At 42.6% G+C, this 20609-nt stretch overlaps 1 protein-coding gene across 9 annotated transcripts in view; it reads right to left on the bottom strand.

Moving 5' to 3' along the window:
• CACNA1E (calcium voltage-gated channel subunit alpha1 E) overlaps positions 1 to 20609 on the bottom strand; it is a 1300209-nt gene that overhangs the window by 73419 nt on the left and 1206181 nt on the right. For all 9 annotated transcript variants that reach the window (XM_073593343.1, XM_073593351.1, XM_073593342.1 and 6 more), the window contains 3 exons: positions 15315 to 15425; positions 15096 to 15179; positions 12853 to 12978 (listed from right to left, as the gene is read on the bottom strand). In XM_073593343.1, coding sequence (XP_073449444.1) covers positions 12853 to 12978; positions 15096 to 15179; positions 15315 to 15425 — 321 coding nt within the window. The remainder of the gene's footprint in view (positions 1 to 12852; positions 12979 to 15095; positions 15180 to 15314; positions 15426 to 20609) is intronic.

Genomic DNA, 20609 nt, shown 5'->3' with positions numbered 1-20609 from the left:
CAGTGGGCCATGATCAGGGATGCATGCACTGTCCTGTCACCATTTGAGGAGGCCACGAGGATGGTGAGCAGTGACAGTGCATGCATCAGTGACACTGTCCCCCTTGTCCACCTGTTGGAGCACACGCTGCGTGGAATAATGGACAGGGCACTTGAGGCAGAACAGAGGCAGGAAGAGGAGGACTTCCTTAGCTCTCAAGGCCCCCTTTATCCAGACAGTGTTCCTGCGTGCCCGCCGATCACACAGGAAGAGGACGAGGAGGAAGAGGAGGAGGAGGAGGAGGAGGAAGATTGTGTCAGTATGGAGGTGGAGCCTGGCACTCAGCATCAGCAGCAGTCTTTAAGGGATCAGTCCCAAGAAACACATGGACTTGTACGTGGCTGGGAGGAGGTGGCTGCGGACCATGTCGTCCTTAGTGACCCAGAGGACTCCGGACCGAATGCCTCAGCAAACCTACACTGCATGGCCTCCCTGATCCTGCAAAGCCTGCGTAAGGATCCTCGTATTCGTGGTATCAAGGAGAAGGACCAATACTGGCTGGCAACCCTCCTTGATCCACGTTACAAGGGTAAGGTTGCGGACCTTATCTTGCCATCGCAGAGGGAGCAGAGGATGAAACATCTTCGGGAGGCCTTGCAGAAAGGTCTGTGCAACGCGTTCCCAGAGACTGGGAGGTTACAAACTCCTGTTTCTGGACAACGTGTTGCTGAGGCTTCGGTCAGTCAAAGAAGGAGCGGTGGAGAAGGTGGCCGTCTGACCGATGCGTTCAGACAATTTTTTGGTCCGCAGCCCCAAGGTATGATCGGTTCCAGCAACCATCGCCAGCGTCTGTTTTACATGGTGCAGGAATACCTAGGGGCAAGATCAGACTTGGACACCTTTCCCACCGAAAATCCTCTGGGTTACTGGGTCTTGAGGATGGATCACTGGCCAGAGCTTGCACAGTATGCAATTGAGCTACTGGCCTGTCCTGCATCCAGCGTTCTTTCGGAACGCACATTCAGTGCTGCTGGAGGCGTGGTAACCGATCACAGGGTGCGTCTGTCCACTGACTCGGTCGATCGACTGACCTTCATAAAAATGAATGAGTCTTGGATCACCACCAGCTACCAAGCACCTGATGCTGATGTAACCGAATAATTTTTTTTGAAATCTCAGATCCCTTCAAAGACTGCCTATGCTGATGCTGAGTGACTATCCCTGAGTAATTATCCTCTTCCTCCTCAATCATCACGCTGATAGCTTGTAAGAACATTTTTGGTTCTGGGTGCCACCACCAGTGCCTAAGGCACAATTTTTCAGCCCCTGTTTAACAGGGGCGTGTAATTACGATTTTTGATGTAATACTTTGCAGCAGGGCTCGTTCCTGCATTCCAACTAGAGTGTCTGTGAGGGGTTGCAGTGTTGTGGCACCAGCACCAGTGCCTAAGGCCCAATTTTTCAGCCCTTGTTTAACAGGGGCGTGTAATTACAATTTTTGATGCAATACTTTGCAGCAGGGCTCGTTCCTGCATTCCAACTAGAGTGTCTGTGAGGGGTTGCAGTGTTGTGGCACCAGCACCAGTGCCTAAGGCCTAATTTTTCAGCTCCTGTTCAACAGGGGCATGTAATTACAATTCTTGATCTAATATTTCACAGCAGAGCCCTGTGAGGGCTTACAGTGTTGTGGCCACAGCAACACCTAAGGTCCAAATTTCTGCTGAGTATATAGGGCAGGACCCTACTTTCAAACAACTAACTTACAAACGACTCCTACTTGCAAACGGAAGGAGACAACAGGAAGTGAAATCTACCCCTAGGAAGGGAAATTCTCTCCTGTAAGAGTTAATATGGGAAAAACATTTCTCCTTTCCACTGATGCTTTCCAATCCATTGGGACAAAAAGTGAGGTGAAATCTTCTGAAGAGGAGGAAAGACAGCAAAACAAATGTCACAGGGGTGATAACCCTTCCCTATGTTTTCCAAAAAGCTTAAAAAAGATTTTTTGGCTGGAGCTAAACACGTTAAAAATGTACCCGTTCAAAATTACAAAGAGATTCTACTTAACAACAAACCTACAGCCTGTATACTGCTGTTCAGAGTATATAGGGCCTGGTGGCCCCACACCTTTCCTTATTTTAATTTGGGTGCGGGGTTCCCCTTAATATCCATACAAGACCCAAAGGGCCTGGTAATGGACTGGGGGGTACCCATGCCGTTTGTCTCACTGATTTTCATCCATATTGCCAGGACCCGACATTACATTAAACCCGCAAGCAGTTTTAAATGAGATTTTTTCCTTTAAAAATGACATTTGGTGCAGGGACTGTTCTAAACACGGGAAACACGCGTCACTTTACAGGCATACTATAGACACCCCTCAGGTACGATATTTAAAGGAATATTTCACTTTTTTTTTTTTTACTTTAAGCATCATTAAAATCACTGCTCCCGAAAAAACGGCCGTTTTTAAAAGTTTTTTTTGCATTGATACATGTCCCCTGGGGTAGGACCCGGGTCCCCAAACCCTTTTTAGGACAATACCATGCAAATTAGCCTTTAAAATGAGCACTTTTGATTTCGAACGTTCGAGTCCCATAGACGTCAATGGGGTTCTAACGTTCGTGCGAACTTTCGGTCCGTTCGCAGGTTCTGGTGCGAACCGAACCGGGGGGGTGTTCGGCTCATCCCTAACTTTGACTATGATACACCCACCTCCTGGAGAGTGTCCTCCACTTGTCTGGATGTCATGAATGGGTTTTTCTTTACCATAGAGAGGATCCTGCGATCATCCACCACTGCTGTCTTCCGTGGACATCCAGGCCTTTTTATGTTGCTGAGCTCACCAGTGCGTTTTTATTTCTTAAGAATGTACCAAACTGTTGATTTGGCCACTCCTAATGTTGCTGCTATCTCTCTATTGGATTTGTTTAGTTTTTGAAGCCTTACAATGGCCTGTTTTACTTGCATGGACAGCTCCTTTGAACGCATGATGTAGGTTCACAGCAATCAAATGCAAATACCACACTTAGAATCAACTCCAGACCTTTTACCTGCTTAATTGATGAAGAAATAACGAAGGAGTAGTCCACATCTGGCCATGAAACAGCTTTTGATTCAATTGTCCAATTACTTTTGGCCCCTTGAAAAGGGGGGGGGGGGGTGACTAATCTGAAGAGCTGTGATTCCTAAACCCTAACTCTGATTTGGATGTACATACCCTCAAATTAAACCTGAGTGTGCACTTTCAGCCAGTACCCATTATATAACTATAGCTTGAATATGTTTTGGTAAACACAACAAAACAAAAATTGTGCATGTGTCCAAATACATATCGATCTAACTGTACATTCTTACTTGTAATAAAAAATAATTATGCACATGGATTTGCTTTTACTAGACTCAGTATATTTCAAAAAAATGAAAGTTGTTTGGTTTACAATAATTTAAACATCAAATTGCCTAAAGAGCATAGCGTATTTAAAGTGAGCACATATTTCATTTTTATTGCAGTGTTTACTTTAAAGTTATTATATGAATTTTTTGTTATTATTTTTTGCAAGCTTTGTCTGTGTAAACATAGTGATTTGTACATTAGCAATTAGAGGGGGTATTTATTGGCTTGGTGCAATTAAAATGTTATATGAAGGAGCAGCAAATCTCAGTTTATATAGATAATCAAGGCTTTTTAAAACATTACCATATTTTGAGATAGTCTAAGGTTGGGTTCACACTTATGTGTGCTTCCCTGCATCCAATTTGCATGACAGGAGAGTGTAACTGGCTCTCAATGGAGCCAATTCACACATCTCCAGGGCAGCCGTGGAGCGCAGAGCAGAAGGGTCCTGTGCGTCTTTGGCTCCGGTTTAGGTCTGAATTCAGGCAAAAATTCTGACCTAATTCAGACCTGAAACGGTGAACAGGGACACACCGGACCCCCTGTTATGAGCTGCGGCCGCACATAGTGTGAACCCAGCCTAAATCAAACTGCTGTATTTTACAACTTTATCAAAAATAAAAATAAATAAAAAAAAGATTTTACATAAATTAGTGATACAAAGGAAAATACCCCATTTAATTTCACATTCACAAGCAATATTTGGTATGAGAGGTTAAAGTGGATGTAAACCCCAAAAAAAATTTTTTTTTGATATCATACTGTAGAGTATAAGATTTCCTATAATTTGAGCCCAGTCTTGCCACTCAGAGTTAATCCATCTCTGAGCAATCCTATTTTATAATTCAGTGAGATCATTCTTGACAAACTGAGAAAAACTTTGTCAAATACTCCCCCTTGCTGTGAGTGACAGGTGATTTACATCTCGTGCACTAGCCTTAGACACATGCATTATTTTTTAATTCCCTCCCCCACTCCTTTCTTCAGCAGCTCTGCAAGGATTGGCTGTTCCACACCTCACCATGATTTGGCATGCTGAAGTCATGTGGTTACTTTCCTGTCTTTTTACTGGATGTTAGAGATCATAGCAGAAGTTCAGGGTTAGAAATACACAGGGGAGTGTAGAGGTGGGCGGGGAGTCTACTGACATCACAACTCCACCCACCGAGCTCCAGACAACAGACCCACCCACAAAATATGCAGTTTTTCGGGTCTAATAACAGACAGAGGGGAGACATTTAACAGGTAAGGATACATGCAGGAGGCATGTATATCCTTATAGATAACCCCTATGGCAGTAGTTTAGAAAGAATGACATTGGATTTACATCCACTTTAATGAGTTCGCCATCAGTATAACGTGGAAGAGCAACATTATAATGATGAGATAAAAATATTACAACATGAGGTGAGAATAAGAAGACCACCACTAATATTTGGAGATAAATAAACCAATACCAGTATGAGTTAGAGATAAGGAGACCACCACAATTATGAGGGGGAAAAGCAGGGAGACCACCACTAGTAAGAGGTGGAGATAAGGTAACCATCACCAGTATATGGTGGAGATAGGGAGGCCACCAAACAGTAAGAGGTAGAGAGAAGGAGACCACCACCAGTATGAGAAGGAGATAAAAGACCAGCACCAGAACAAGGTGCAGATATGGAGACCATCACAAATACAGTATGTGGTTTAGATAAGGAGGGAACAATTAGCAAGGTATAAAGATAGGCAGATAACAATCAGCATGAGGTGGAGATAAGGAAACCACCACCAGCAGAAAGAGGAAATAAGGAGACTACCAGCTGTAAAAGCAGAATATAGGAGGACTACTACCAGTATGAGGTGGATATAAGGAAACATCACAAACAGAAGGTGGAGATAAAAACATCACCACTAGTACAAGGAGCAAATAGAAAGGCAATGCTCTTTTGAAATTTTGTATTTAAATAGTTGTTTTTATAAGCGGCTAACAGGTAGCTCCATGGCAATGTCTACTGCCTTGTCCCCATTTAAAAAATGTTTATTGCGGGCATACATGAGCAAATTTTGACACGAAAGATGGGTATCTGTCGAATTTGAATGATTTGTTTGCAGTCCAACTTCATAATTTGGCTTTAGATATTAGTGCTGTATGAGTTTTATTCCCTCTTTCTCTATTGAAAAAGGAAAAATCAGTTAATCATTCACAAAGAGATTTTCCAACATAATGAGAAAAATCTCTTTATGGAATAATAATCTCTTTGGTCAACTGCAGGAGCACATTACTACACCTCTAAACAACCCAATCAACACAAGAAACTTCAAATCAAAAATGGTATAGCAGACCCGTGTATTGTCTTTTACAGTATTTTAGCCTACTAAATAACCCAAGCAAAGTGCCACTGAGGCCAAAGTGGATGGTACCCAGGCCTCATATAGGAAGAACGAGGTTTTGCCTGTAACGCCTCTCTTTGCAGGGCTGGACCCCGTGACCCAGAGATTTGGTCATGCTCACATTACCCAAGGTTTTTCCTGGCAGGGTGCTATACAGGTCCAAGGGAGTGGAACCCCGATAAAAAGGGACCCGGTCCTTGAAGGTTTGCTAACGCAGCACGCCGTGATGGGTGAAGTTTGGATCTGTCTGTCACTGCAGTATCCTGCGGCGAGGATAACATAAGGGAAGAAGCCAAGGAATGGTAAAAAGTCCACCTATGGCTTTTCTTCCTTGAGTAAAATGTTGTCATGCCTTAAAGTCTCCACTAGAGGGAGTAAATGCACATACATTGGTACGTTGCCTCTCAGTTCATCTCAGTGTCCCAACTAACAGCATGGGTGTGGTCTCGGCTAGCAGCATATATCAGGGGAGATTCCTCATTCAGGAAAATATTTGCCAATTACAGCATTTTCTCCCCCCCTGGGGGAACTAAGGGGCTAGGAGGTACAACACTAGTTTGTACCCCCCCCCCCGGGTGTGCAGCAGCTTCCCTATGGTGACTGTGTGTTTTCCCACAGAAGCCCAGAAAGCACCTGGACGGAGCTTGATTCAGCCTCCCCAGGATTCCCTTTCCTTCCCTTTCACTGGGTCTGCTGACTGGCAGGGGAGGGAAGGGAAGGCCTGAAATACCAGATGTGGCAAGCCAGGGTGAGTCATTGGAACCAATTGGTGGTGCAGCTGCTTCTTACATCTCAGCCCCTGTATACATGACTGAAGATGCCCTTTCCTCCGCCCTGTTGGGGCTAAAGGGAAGATTAGCGGCTTTAATCGCATCCTCCATCCAAAGGTATGGGAAGCATGGTAGATCCCCCTCCCCACCTTAGACCCCTTACCAAGGGAACAGTGGGTAGAGGATGAGGTGTTACCCTCAGACGATCAGGAGGAAAGACAAACTGATGACTCCTCTGCAGAGGAAACAACGGTGGATGAACCCTTTTCAGCCTCGCAATCTGAGAAATTGCTGGTACAATCTCTTACGGAGATGGTTCGTTCCACTTTCAAGCTACCCCTAATGGAGTCAGCTGAAAGTTCCATTTCTTCTTTGGGTTCCTTAAAACCTTCACAGCCTTTGCGTGCGTTTCCTGTTCATGCATTACTAGAACAGCTTATTTATGCTGAATGGGATCACCTGGATAAGCATTTTCTCCCTCCAAAGAGATTCACAGTACTCTATCCCATGGAGGAGAAATTCACCAAATGATTGAATGTACCAGCAGTTGACACTGCTATATCTAAGTGGGAATAAAAGTCTAACTTTTCCAGTAGACAATAAACAAATGCTTAAAGATCCAACAGATAAAAGGTTGGAATTCCTGTTGAAATCCTCTTTTTCCTTGGCAGGTGTGGTTACTCAGCCTGCAGTCGCTGCAATAGGCATCTGTCAATCCCTAAAGGACAGCGCAAACAATAAATATATTTTTTAAAAAAATTGCGCTACTAATGATGACAAAAAAAACGGATAATATAGCAGCCAGCATCAACAGTGTAGTGAACTGTGTACAAAATAAAAAATATATAAAAATATATAAATATATAAACAGCGCTAATGTGAGAGTCAAAATATCAGAGCATCCCTCGGGGATGAGTGTGAAACTGGTTACAGCTCGTAAATCAGAAACAAACATCTAATATATAAATCTTAAAAATCATAAAAAAAATTGTCAAATATACACAGGAAATCTACATAAAACGTCTGTGAAAAAAACAAAAACTGTCCGTGATAAGCTCAAACTGAAATATTCTTCAGTAAGGTGCAGTGAAGTCCCATCTGAAGAGAATATATAAAGGTGATGCCTTTTCAACCAGTGGGTATAGCTGAACGGGCTTCTTCATATAGCATTTACCAACATACAGGTAAGAAGATGGAAGAATTAGGTACGCTTACCACAGAGGATGGACACACTCACCATACGGCGGTGGGTCAGTCAGGCGTTTGGATCATTCAATCCAGCGGATGCTTGGTGGGAGATGATGATATAGAAGTACACCTCTATGGCCTCATCCAGAACAGTGAGGGGTAGATGGTACTCATTAGGACCTCCAACAAGCAGGCATGCTTAAACACCCATGGGGTTGCCAGCTTCCTCTCTGAAACATGCACTCTTTACCTTTTCACAATTGCAGCCTCTCTCCTCAAACTACATGCACTCTTTACCTCTCCTCCTTTTCACAGTTGCAGCCTCTCTCCTCAAACTCTCTTTTCGAAAAGAGAGTTTGAGGAGAGAGACTGCAATTGTGAAAAGAAGGAGAGGTAAAGAGTGCATGTTTCCGAAAGGAAGCTGGCAACCCCATGCGAGTTTAAGCACGCCTGCTTGTTGGAGGTCCTAATGAGTACCATCTACCCCTCACTGTTCTGGATGAGGCCATAGAGGTGTACTTCTATATCGTCATCATCTCCCACCAAGCATCCTCTGGATTGAATGATTCAAATGCCTGACTGACCCACTGCCGTATATTGAGTGTGTCCATCCTCTGTGGTAAGCGTACCTAATTCTTCCATCTTCTTACCTGTATGTTGGTAAATGCTATATGAAGAAGCCCGTTCAGCTATACCCACTGGTTGAAAAGGCATCACCTTTATATATTCTTTTCACATGGGACTTCACTGCACCTTACTGAGGAATATTTCAGTTTGAGCTTATCACGAACAGTTTTTTTTTTTTTGACAGACATTTTATGTATATTTCCTGTGTATATTTGACAGCTCTTTTTATGATTTTTATGATTTATATATTAGATGTTTGTTTCTGATTTACGAGCTGTCACCAGTTTCTCACTCATCCCTGAGGGATGCTCTGACATTTTGACTCTCACATTAGCGCTATATATATATATATATATATATATATATATATATATATATATATATATATATATATATATTTTTTTAATCCCTAAAGGACCAATTTAGACAGGCCCTTGAGGAGGTTCCTGTACAGCAAGCCCGGGATTTGGCCGAATTACCGAAAGTATTATGTTTTGCCATAGAAGCCATTAAAGATTCTATTCACCAGGTGTCCCGCCTTGGGCTTGTGCTAGTACACATGCGTAGGATCCTGTGGTTAAAAAATTAGTCAGCCGAAGCACCATGCAAAAGGCTCATCAGTGGTTTTCCTTTTCATAGGGATCGGCTAATTGTGGATGATTTGGATAAATACATCCAAAAGATTTCAAGTGGGAAAAGTACTCTTTTGCCAATTAAGAGAAGGAATAAACGCCCTTCATTTAAGCGGACTCTTTCTCCTGCGCTGAGGGCATCCGCCTCTAGGCAGTGGTGATGGCCTCCACCATCAGAGTCTAGAGGAAAGCCTCAAGGACAGGCCTAGGCACAAAAGAAGTCCTGGGGGCGGAAACCTGCAAAACAGAATTCTAAAACCTCATTATGAAGGGGCGACCCCGCTCGCCAGGGTGGGGGGAAGACTTCTGCAGTTCTCAGAAGTCTGGCAAGAGGAAATTCAGGAAACATGGGTCATCTCCACAGTAACTCTATGGTACAAACTAGAATTTCGGGAGTTTCCACCGTCTCATTTTCTGAGATCAAACGTTCCCAAAGATCCAGGGAAAAAGCAATCTCTGTTTCGGGCACTAGACCGATTACTGGCTCAGGGGGTGATCATAAAAATCCCCGCAGAAGAGCAAGGTTTGGGGTTTTATTCAAACCTTTTTATGGTACCAAAACTGAACTTGGGCAGAAAGGAATATTCCGTGCCTATCAGCAGTTTTCATTCTGGGAGTAGAGATTTGGCAGGCGGACTTCTTGAGCCGCCAGCAGTTGCTCCTGGGGGAATGGTCTCTTCACCCCGACATTTTTCGGGCTGTTTGCCAGAAATGGGTGACTCCGGACGTAGATCTTCTGGCGTCCAGGTTCAACATGAAGTTGGTCAACTTTGTGTCCAGGAGAAGGGATCCACTCGCATGTGGTACAGATGCGTTGTGACCCCGTGGGATCAGTTCTCACTGATTTATGATTTCCCCCTGATTCAGTTGCTGCCACAACTTCTTTGCAGGATCAAGCTGGAAAGAAATCCAGTAATTCTGGTAGCCCCATCATGGTCCAGAAGGTCCTGGTATGCGGAAATCGTAAAGATGGTTGTGGAGGTTCCATGCTCCCTTCCACTACGCCCAGACCTACTCTCACAGAGGCCAATATTCCATCCTACCTTGCAAACTCTAAATTTAACGGCTTGGCTATTTAAACCCACATTCTGAAGAAATATGGGCTATCCGGGTCAGTTATCTCTACCTTGATTAATGCAAGGAAGCCAGCTTCCAGAACCATATATTATAGAGTCTGGAGGGCTTATGTTTCTTGGTGCGAGTCCAAGAGTTGGCACCCTCGGAAATATAACATAGGCAGAATTCTTGCCTTTCTACAATTAGGGGTAGAGATAAAGCTGGCCTTGAGTACTATTAAGGGCCAAGTCTCAACTTTATAAGTCTTATTTCAAAGGCTGCTTGCTTTGTATTCTTTGGTCCTGGTTTTTATGCAAGGGGTGATGCAGCTTAATCTGCCAGTCAGACCTCCTTTGAACCCTTGGGACTTGAACTTAGTTTTGTCAGTGTTACAAAAACAGCAATTTGAACCAATACGGTATACTCCCTTAGTCCTTCTGACAAGGAAGTTAGTGTTTTTGGTTGCTATATCCTCAGCAAGGAGGGTTTCGGAATTGGCTGCTCTTTTTTGTAAAGAGCCATATTTGATTATACACAAGGACAGAGTCGTGTTGCGTCCTCGTCCAAGTTTTCTGCCAAAAATGGTCTCAGGTTTTCACCTGAGCCGAGATATTGTCCTGCCATCGTTTTTTCCAAAACCATGTTCTAGGGAAGAGAAGTCACTACATTGTCTTGGTGTGGTGACTGCAACTGCTCAAATCCGTAAGACTGATGTCTTATTTGTGCTGTCGCTATCAGCGTCGAAATCCACTGTTGCTAAGTGGATTCGGCAAGTTATAATTCAGGCTTATGGTTTAAAATGTAAGATTCCACCTTTTCGAATCAAAGCGCACTCTACCAGAGCAGTTAGGGCTTCTTGGGCAGTGCATCACCAGGCCTCCATGGCTCAGATCTGTAAGGCTGCAACTTGATCTTCAGTACATACATTCACCAGGTTTTATCAGGTGGATGTAAGAAGGCATGAGGATATCACCTTTGGGCACAGTGTGCTGCAGGCAGCAGTATAGGTCCTCAAGTCTGGGGTTGCCCTACAGGTTGTGTCTCCCTCCCCTCAAATAGCATTGCTATGGGACATCCCATATATTTAATACTATGGCTCTGTGTCCCGTGAAGTACGATAAATAAAATAGGATTTTTATAACAGCTTACCTGTAAAATCCTGTTCTTGGAGTACATCACAGGACACAGAGGTCCCTCACCTCGTTTTGGGATTTGTGTATATTGCTTTGCTACAAAACTGAGGTACTCCTGGTAGGAGGAGGGGTTAAATAGGGAGTGAACTTCCTGTATTGGGTATGCCAGTGTACATCACTTGAAGGTGCCTATATACCCATATAGTTCATACTATGGCTCTGTGTCCCATGATGTACTCCAAGAAAAGAATTTTACAGGTAAGCTGTTATAAAAATCCTATTTTTTAAAGCTTTAAAGTCATGTACCTCTCCATGTCACTGTTGGGGAATGCCCAAAACTGCTTCCAGCGACTGACTTGCCAGATAGCAAGCAAATAAGCTGCAAGTTTGAAAATGACTTGCTAAGCTATTGCCACATTTGCCAGGCTTCACAAGTTTGTTGCACAATTACAGCAAGTCCTCATTGCATGACTTCAGATCAACTTTCTTTGCAAACATTCTGCAAGTCTGCTGCAAGTTCTGGTTCAGTTATGTTGTTCAATAGTCATCCCACCACAGGGGTCACTGTGGCTGAATTTTCATGCTGTAGACTTGCAGAGCCCTTGTTGTAGACTCACCACTGCAATTTTGCTATTGCTAGAAACTTGACACACAAGTTTGCTACAAATTGTAAAAGTGTCAACTACTAGAACCTGTGTGTAAGAGAACTGTCAGGATGCGCCGGGAACGCACACGTGCGCATGAGCGCATTCACGGGCATCGGCATATTTCCTTGCGCAGGAACACACATCTGACCACAATTGGCACCTGACAGCCTATTTAAGGGTTGCTCTGATTTCTGACAGGTGCTGCTTGATCTTCAGCTGTGTCTTGAGATTCTGAAACCTGTTTGTTTGACTTGACTTCCTGTTGCTGAAACCCTGGCCTTCCTGACCCTGTTTCCGGACTCTGATTACTCTGATTACTGGTTCATGATCCTGGCTTCCTGTTTGACCTTGCTCCTGTTTATACCTTGGTACCTCGCTGCCCGCCCGTTACTGAACCCGGCTTACCTGATGACCTCGCTCCTGTCTCCTGTTTGGCTCCACGCTGTTTCCGAATACCTGTGCTGACCGTCCATCCTCTCAGCTGTGCTGGATCCAACTCTTCACCAGAAACCCTGCCTGCACTTCCCGGTCTGCAACACTTCCGGCAAGTTCTGCACGCAGCATTCACAGGCACTCATGTTCCTCCTGATCCTTGCCACCATCTGTTCCATCTCCAGTGGGGCTTGGATTGGAGATACAAGAGAGGCTGACCTCGTCATTTCAGACTCCTACCAGGTACGTGACACTGTGCTTTAAGTGCTCTGCAAGTGTACAACTTGGCAGTGAAAATGTGCAGCAAGTTAACAAATCTACAATTCAACACTGCCAAAAATTTGTGGCAAGTTATCCTTGCTATCTGGGTTATAGCATAGAAGATAGAGTACTAGCCACCACCCTCATAACATGTGTTGTCACAAAAAATTGTAGTTAGACTACAGGGTGCACTAGGTCAGACTATGGTCATAGTCATATTTAAACACAACATGCAACTGCTGTATGGGGAAAATGGTGGTATGACTGCAAATACCAAGTTGGTTCTGCAAAATCTATCTAAGCGCATATATATTTCCAAGACTTCTAATAGACTCTAAAACATAGACATATTACCTTAAAGGACTGGACAAAAGTCCATAGTAAAATGCGGATTGTGTATCCCTGTCGAAGAAGTTTAATGAGTCGGGCAGCTCGAAACAATTTCAAGAAGCTCATGTTGAAGCTGCTTGTGTTCACCAGCTAGATGGGTCAGATTAAAGACACAACAATTAGTTCAAAGACTAATATTGCATTCTGTGACTGAATATATTTTTCTACAGCAAATGATGTATAATTTATCTAAGCACTAATTTCCAGCAGACAAGTACATTTCACATACAGCAAACAACTCACACAAAAGTATCCACCTTTCCATTCCAGTACAGTCCAGTGCACATTACACCTTTTAGAAGAAAGAGGTATAGTGATATAGGCTAAGGTTGTACGAGATGAGTAAAGTTGATGTGTCTCTTTCCATCATAATTGCAACACAAATGTTTGAAATCAGGTACTGCTGTAGGTGTAGGGTGGCAGAACCGTTTTTGAATATTAAATCAATAAAAAAAGATAAACAATCAAATCAGATAGCTGAATTATTCTTGAATATTTATGTTCCATTCAAATTAGATTTACCTCTGGCACTAGTGTGTGTGTGTGTGTAAACATGTGTTGAAATGATAAGCAGTGTTTTAGCTAAAGACCTGTAACAATCACATTTTCGCTATGTCTCTAAACCCCATGGGATTTTACCCCATATGTTAAATTTAATTAATTTTCTAGCCCCAAGTACTCTGTGCAGCAGTTTTGTGCAAACACTTGACACTAACAGACTTTCTTCTTGAGCTACTCATTACAATTAACCATGCATGAGAGGTCACTTTACAGCTGGGTTTTAACAGATTGTACAATAGGCATACCTGCCCCTCATGCCTATTAAAGAACAATTATGAATAAGATCTTATAAAAAAAAACCTTGGATCAAATAAATCTTACAAACCAGATTAAAAGTCAACACTTTTTGAAATATGTATGTATATATTTTTTTTAATACTCAATTTTTGAAGTGGGTCATTAGAGATGGGCTCTGGAATGTTCGGGATCATAGTCCCAACCCACCTGCCGATCCCGTCAGGAAGACGATACTGCTAATCATAGGCAGTGAGACATTTCCCGGTCTGTGTGGGAAATGTCTCAATGCCTGTAATTAGTGGTGTGCAGTGGGTTGGGACTACGTTCCCGAACACGCCAGAGCCCATCGCTATGGGTCATACACCTATAGATTTCCTTTGTTTGGTATGCAGACTTAATAAAAGAGCCAACAAACAACGCCCGCATCTCAGATTGGTCCAACAGGGCCACCCACTGATCATATTTTGTATTCCTAACAAACTGGCTGAAATTCATTCATTATACGGCCAGCTTAAGTCAGTTAATATACTGTTACAAAAAATCCCTCTGGACCATACCTGTGGATAAAGGTTGTTCATCTCACCTCTTGCACTCAGAATTTATGCCACGGTTTCCTTGGAATAAACTCATGGTTTATTCCAAAAGTATTTGGTTCAGAAAACTTGCATGTAATGTATAATGAAAACAGATGACCACAACCCATCCAAGCTGTGGGTCACCTGTTATGTGCCATTGTGTCATGTAAGGGTATTAGTGATCATTAGTGCTGTATGCACATCCAGTCTTGACTTGTCAGCTCTCAGTGAATCTCCTGAGCTTCATTGCTCCCAGGCAGTAGGATGCCTTGTTTGATCTGAACTGCTTGAATTAGAGAACTAAATCCTGGGGTTAAATATGTTCTATTGCAGAACTTGAATGCCTTGTAGGCCTGCATGGCACTGAAGCACTATACTGATGAACAATTACATGGCTGGACAACAGTGACTGCATATTATTATCCAATAATAAACACTGTGGTCACATTTAGTTGTATTATTTGTCAAGCATGGTAAAAGTTCACCCAAAGAAATGTTCAATTGTGTGTCATGTAGTTACAGATGGAATTTGAAGCCAAAGCTGCTAATTAACTTTCCCAGTTGTGCACTGTACATTGAAAATAGGCAGAAACCAGTACAGTTCTCTGTGGTAGTTCAGCTATCAGAGATAGAGTAGAAAAAAGCCATAACTATTGGACGAAAGGTAACAAGTACAGTATAATAACATATTGAAAGGAAGGTAGGGAAAGAAGGCCTGTCCAGAACTGTAGAAAACCACTCTGACCCTAACCCCTTGCTTCCGAAAATGTACTTTAGGCTTGAACTATATTTAAAGTATTAGAAGTAAGACAAAAACAATCAGCAACATCTCACCTTACTGTCTGTAAGTATAATCTCTGTGATGCTACCAATTACTGTAATAAAGTCAAAAATGTTCCAGGTATCCCTGAAATAGTTCTAGAAGAAAAACAGGACACGTTAAATCACATTGATCAATACAAAGAAAACAAGTCTTAAGTCCATACAGCAACCTCATTATCACATCTAAAACAACACAATTTAGGAGACATTAGTGAAGTATCAGTTACATACCAAGAATCCAAATGCAATGATCTTGAGGATGCACTCCAGGGAGAATAACATGGTGAAGGCGATGTTCAAATATTTTAAAGCAAGTTCATACGTGTATGGTGCTTGATAATACTAGGAAGGATGGAAAATAGAGTTTTGAAATTAAACGGTTTAATAACATTAATATATCTCTACTGTTGTGTTATAACAGTATTTCAGAATATGTGAATGACCAAAAGGTAAATGTCTAACAGTAATGTATGGAAATAATTTGTTCTTACAATTTTAGCTACGTGATCATGAGCGTACAGCTGTACAAATGGCATCAAAACCTAAGGCTTTGTGATCTACATTTATCTGGTTATCTATTTTTTTTCTTTTCTTTTTTCTTTCTTTTTTTTTTTTTTCTTTTTCAAGTTTATACACATGTTCATATACTATATTGCTGCTCATTCAGCATGATGCTCCCTTTTTTCGCACAGTTATAAGTTGTATTCCTGTTTGATTGCTAGTAATAATTGTGTTCAAGACACATTTCGGATTGTGTATCCTGCTGTACACTGCATCCGCATGCACTTTTGTTGTCTTCCTTTCTTATTAAAAACCAATAAAAATGTTATTGACAAAAAAAAAAAACAAATTAAAAAAAAAAAACCTAAGGCTTAACCCTTTTGCTGCCAGGCCCTGTGCTCCATTTTGTACGCTCAGGTGGCCAGACCATTTTTGCAATTTTTCCTTTGCTTTTTTATTTTTCCCTTATAGCTGTCAGAGTTTGTAAAAGACCCCCCAAACCATATATTTTCTGAAAGCACATGATCGATAGAATAAAAAGAAGGTGCTACTGATTTTTTAGACCCTGCGGTATTTGCGCAAATGTTTATCAAACCAATATATTCACAAAAATTACAGTAAACCATTAATAGCAGATAAAAACACAGCTAATTTTACAAAATTCCAGCTAAATCCCAACTAAAAGCTTAACCTGTATTGCGTTAATAGATAACAAATATTTGTAAATTTTAAATTGCGAAATAGTGAAAATTGGAGGTTTTAGAAAATCTAGAGGTTTTCCTTTTTCCCTTACATCTTTCAGAATTTGTGAAAGACCTCCCAAACCATACATTTTCTGAAAGCACATGGCCAGTAGAATAAAAAGAAGGTGCTACTAATTTTTAAGGCAGGAGGATATTTGCGCAAATGGTTATCAAAACAATATTTTCGCTAAAAATACACTAAAACCCTTAATAGTGAACATAAACACAACATAACTTACAAAATTCCTGCTAAATTGCTACTAAAGCACCGTTCACAGACTCTGTGCAGTTGCTGCATTCCAAATGACATCAATGGGACTGCCTGCACAGAATTGCACAGTACACCTGTGCGTTCCCGTAAAGGTACGCTATATATGCCCTGTGTGAGCAAGGCCCCTTTCACACAAGCACACCGATCAGATCTGCCTGTCCATTTTTTAGGCGGGCCCAATTGGACCACACATTGTTATCTATGAAGATGCTAATGTAAATGGACATGTGTCCGTTTACACCTGCCTGCATCCGATCCAGTCCAGTCCGCTAAAAACAGAGTGATGGGGATCCCATTCCCCATCTATCTAGCAGATCGGATTGGATGGTATCTGATGGAACTGGACAGGCAGTCCGTTTCCATCCAACTGCCCCATAGAGAATAGCAAGCTGTGTTCGTGTCCGCTCTGCATTAGTGGAGCGGAGGCAGACCTGTCATCCACCTGCTCAGTGAGGATCAGCAGACAGATCCCCTTCTGAGCAGGCAAATCTGCTTGACATAGTCCGCTCCATGTGAAAAGGGTCTTACCAGGAGTGGCTGGTCCATTAGGGGCACTGCCCCCCTACAGGGTGCCAGACTCATACGTTTGCATGAGTTTTTTTTTCAAGCCACATGATTAGAGCCTGAGGCTCTAATTGGCTTGAAAAAGGTTGGGCTCAGGGCGCAGAGCATTGCACCTCGAACCCACCCACTTGTGACAATAGCGAATATTGGCTATTGTTTTCCAGCTTCTCCTCCTGGCCAATCAGGGTGGATAGGGTTGGCCTGGGAGAAGAAGCTGAGGAAGCCGTGGAGGGGTGAGCCGTCACCATGGACGGGTGAATGTGGGCGGACCTGGGGAGTCTTACTATGTTTGTGTTTTTTAAAAAAATATTTACTTTTAAATTTTTATTTTTTTTACGGTTATTTTTTACTCTTTTTATTGTTATTATTTTTTTTTGGGGGGGGGGTCTTTGGTGGGATATCAGAGGTCTAAACAGACCCCCATATCTCTATTTCTGAGACAGAGAAAGGGACTGAAGATAGCTGTTGAAGACTTGTTAGTCGAAACGCGTTGGGCCAGCGTCTCCTGCTTCCCACATTGCCATTTTACATTTTTGTGATCACCTTTTTATATTCTATGGTATTTTACCTTCAATAAACCCATCTTGGTTGACCTATGACATGTGGAGCTCCCTTTTTCCTTTTCTCCCCATGTTTGAACACTGATGACCATCTTTGGACCATCTGCCTGTTTAGAACGGTTCGGCGGCCGATAGCTTTGGAACCTGCATTTGGAACCATCTCCCAACCTCGTGTGAATTGGAGTCTGCGGCCTGCAGGATATCGTCCAGTTTTGGCACCATCTCACTACTGGGGATCCAGTATCCCAAAGCCTTTTAGACGCACTGCCGTACAGTATGTGCATCCAACTGATCCGGTGAGAGTACCCATCCTCCCATCTGAATGTTTTCTCCTATTGGTGTATTTTCTACTTCGGTTGAAGATTGAAGAGAAAGTCCCCCAATTATTGGACACTTCATATGTGGACTTTTAGTCTTTTTTATTGTTATCACTCCATAGCACTTTGGGGTATACTTTGTTGTCATACATTATTTATTTATTTTTCACCATTTCTTGTATCCATTCCGCCTTTGTGATTGAGGTGTTCTGGATGCTTATATACACATTTATACATTTTTATTGATTCACTTTGACATTATTATTTAGCGCTAGACTCCTAGAATCCTCCTACATTAATTGTACCTGTTTATCTGCAGCCATCTTTCTCCTACATTCATTCAAAAGTGCAGAATTTACACAGGATCGCTCAGCTCTGAAAAGCAGGGGGGCGGAGAGCTGAAGTTACATCAGTGTGGAGAGCTCTGAGACTCAGCTGAGGCTGTCAATCAGCTGGAGCTCACTTCCCTGTCACCATTTTTCTCTTGGTGTCAGGAAAACTTGTCCGAAGTGACTCATGGTTATAGCTGAGGAGCAAGGCAGAGGACAGAAATGACACTTAGTGCTCTGGATTGAGACCAGCACACGCTATAGAGGGATAAGCTTTGCTCATATTTCATGTCTGAGGTTTACAAACACTTTAAAGTAGATGTAAGCATAAATTAATAACATTTAGTTTGCTAAAGCCTTAATAATAAACATTTGTTTTCCCTTTTTTCATCATTTGTTGTATCTCAGTGCTGCAGATCTGCAAGCACTTCTTGTATACATTCAGTTCAGTGAAGGTTGCATGATATTTTTCAGGAGAACCTTCATTGATGGACTATCAGGTATTATTTTAATGAAAGCTGCCGAGTTTTCAGAGAAAAACTGAGAAAGCAGCAAACTATTGAAAATCTCCTTTAAAATGGTATTAGCATGTTAAATCATATAGGAGATTTTACTGAATGGATGTAAATATACTTTAACCAGTTTCCAGTTTTTTTTTACTTTTTCACTGCAATACATGGAATGGGTTATTTAAAAGGAAATCTATCACGCCTGGGATTACGAGACCATCTCAAAGATTAGGATTTAATTATAATAGTGTGGAATTACTTATGAAAGATTAACATTTGCTTTGTTATTTAACGTTATTTAACTTTACTTACTATTGAAAAGTTTGACTTTTCAGCTTGAGTCAGCTGGTGAAAGGATACCTGAAGTCTGATAGTCTAGTGGTTTACAAGGCAGCAATTGCCAGACCTTACTTCTGAACACCCTGACTAGGATGATAAGGCAAATATTGGACAAATGTAATTCTTTTTTGCCAAATGCATGTGTGCACAAATATAATCATTTTTGCACAAGACTAGATATGACTGTTTCTATAAACATTTCCTGCATTGTCATATCATGAGCTGTGTGACAGACCGAACCAAGATAGTGGCTTCTGGTGAGGACTAGGAGCAAGTCTTTTATCCACTGACTTTGGCTCATGGAGAGAGCAGATCATTCTGTAATGATGGACCACCACTTAATGGACACCGAGAACATGGTTTGGATTACTGCAGATGGGACAGTAATATTTATCAACAAAATCCCTCAAGAAATCTATGATACATTAATTCCATTGAATTCCATTCAGAATGATGGAACATTGTATGAGCTTTGCCTCAGACTATTGTAGTTGGAGACGAACAGTCTGCTACTGGGGTTTCCTGATATTATCTGTTTAATAATGTGTTCTGTGATGATAGGATAATGTATAATGTACTCTGCTCTACCCTTGTTGCCGGGCAGGCTGTTCACCTGGGCTGGTTTACGTGCAATTCCAGAGACTGGTGTTTTAATATACTTTTCTGTAGAGGAAGAACCACCTAGCAAACCCCCAGGAGAAATGCTGGCAGCAGGACAGAGTACTGCAGACCCTTGCTCCACACCCGTGGTAGTTTTGGAGGCCCGAGGTGATAAGGTGGTGGTTCTTCTTCCCCAGTGGATTTCAGAGATGCAGGGAGGGAAGCAGCCATTCCCCCTCCCCGACAAGGATTTGTGCACCTGGGAGACAGTACCAGAGAAAGGGCATCCCAGCAGCAGACGGCGCCCCAGAATGATGACACCAACCCAGCTGAAGCACTGGCAACTGGACAGAGGGTCCAAGACCTCTGTCCCACACCTGCGGCAGTATTGGAGGCCCAGGGTGAGGTGGTGGCGGTCACTCCCGAGCAGCAGATCGAGATCCAGGTGGAGAAGGGAGAGCAGGTTGTCATCTTCCCTCCCTAAAAGTCAGCCAGAGTGGAGGAAACTGTCTTCCCTCCCCAACAGTTAGCCGGAGTGGATGATGTGAGCGCTGAAGCGCTAACAGGGTAGAACACCCCAATGGCCACTGCACGCAATAATCCACTCCGCAGGAGCTCCAGGAAGAGAATGCAATTGGCACCCTTACAAATGCAACTGGAGCTGGTGTCGGTGGATGGGCCTGGGGTCTCCACTAACAGAAACCCAGCAGAAGTGCTGCAATAGGGCAGAGTGCTACCAACCTCTGCCTAGCACTGGCAACAACTGTGGAGATCCAGGGAGCTGGTGCAGTCG

This window comes from Aquarana catesbeiana, linkage group LG07 (genome assembly GCF_042186555.1).
Source record: "Aquarana catesbeiana isolate 2022-GZ linkage group LG07, ASM4218655v1, whole genome shotgun sequence".
NCBI lineage: Eukaryota > Metazoa > Chordata > Amphibia > Anura > Ranidae > Aquarana > Aquarana catesbeiana.
This window is presented reverse-complemented; position numbering and strand designations above follow the sequence as displayed.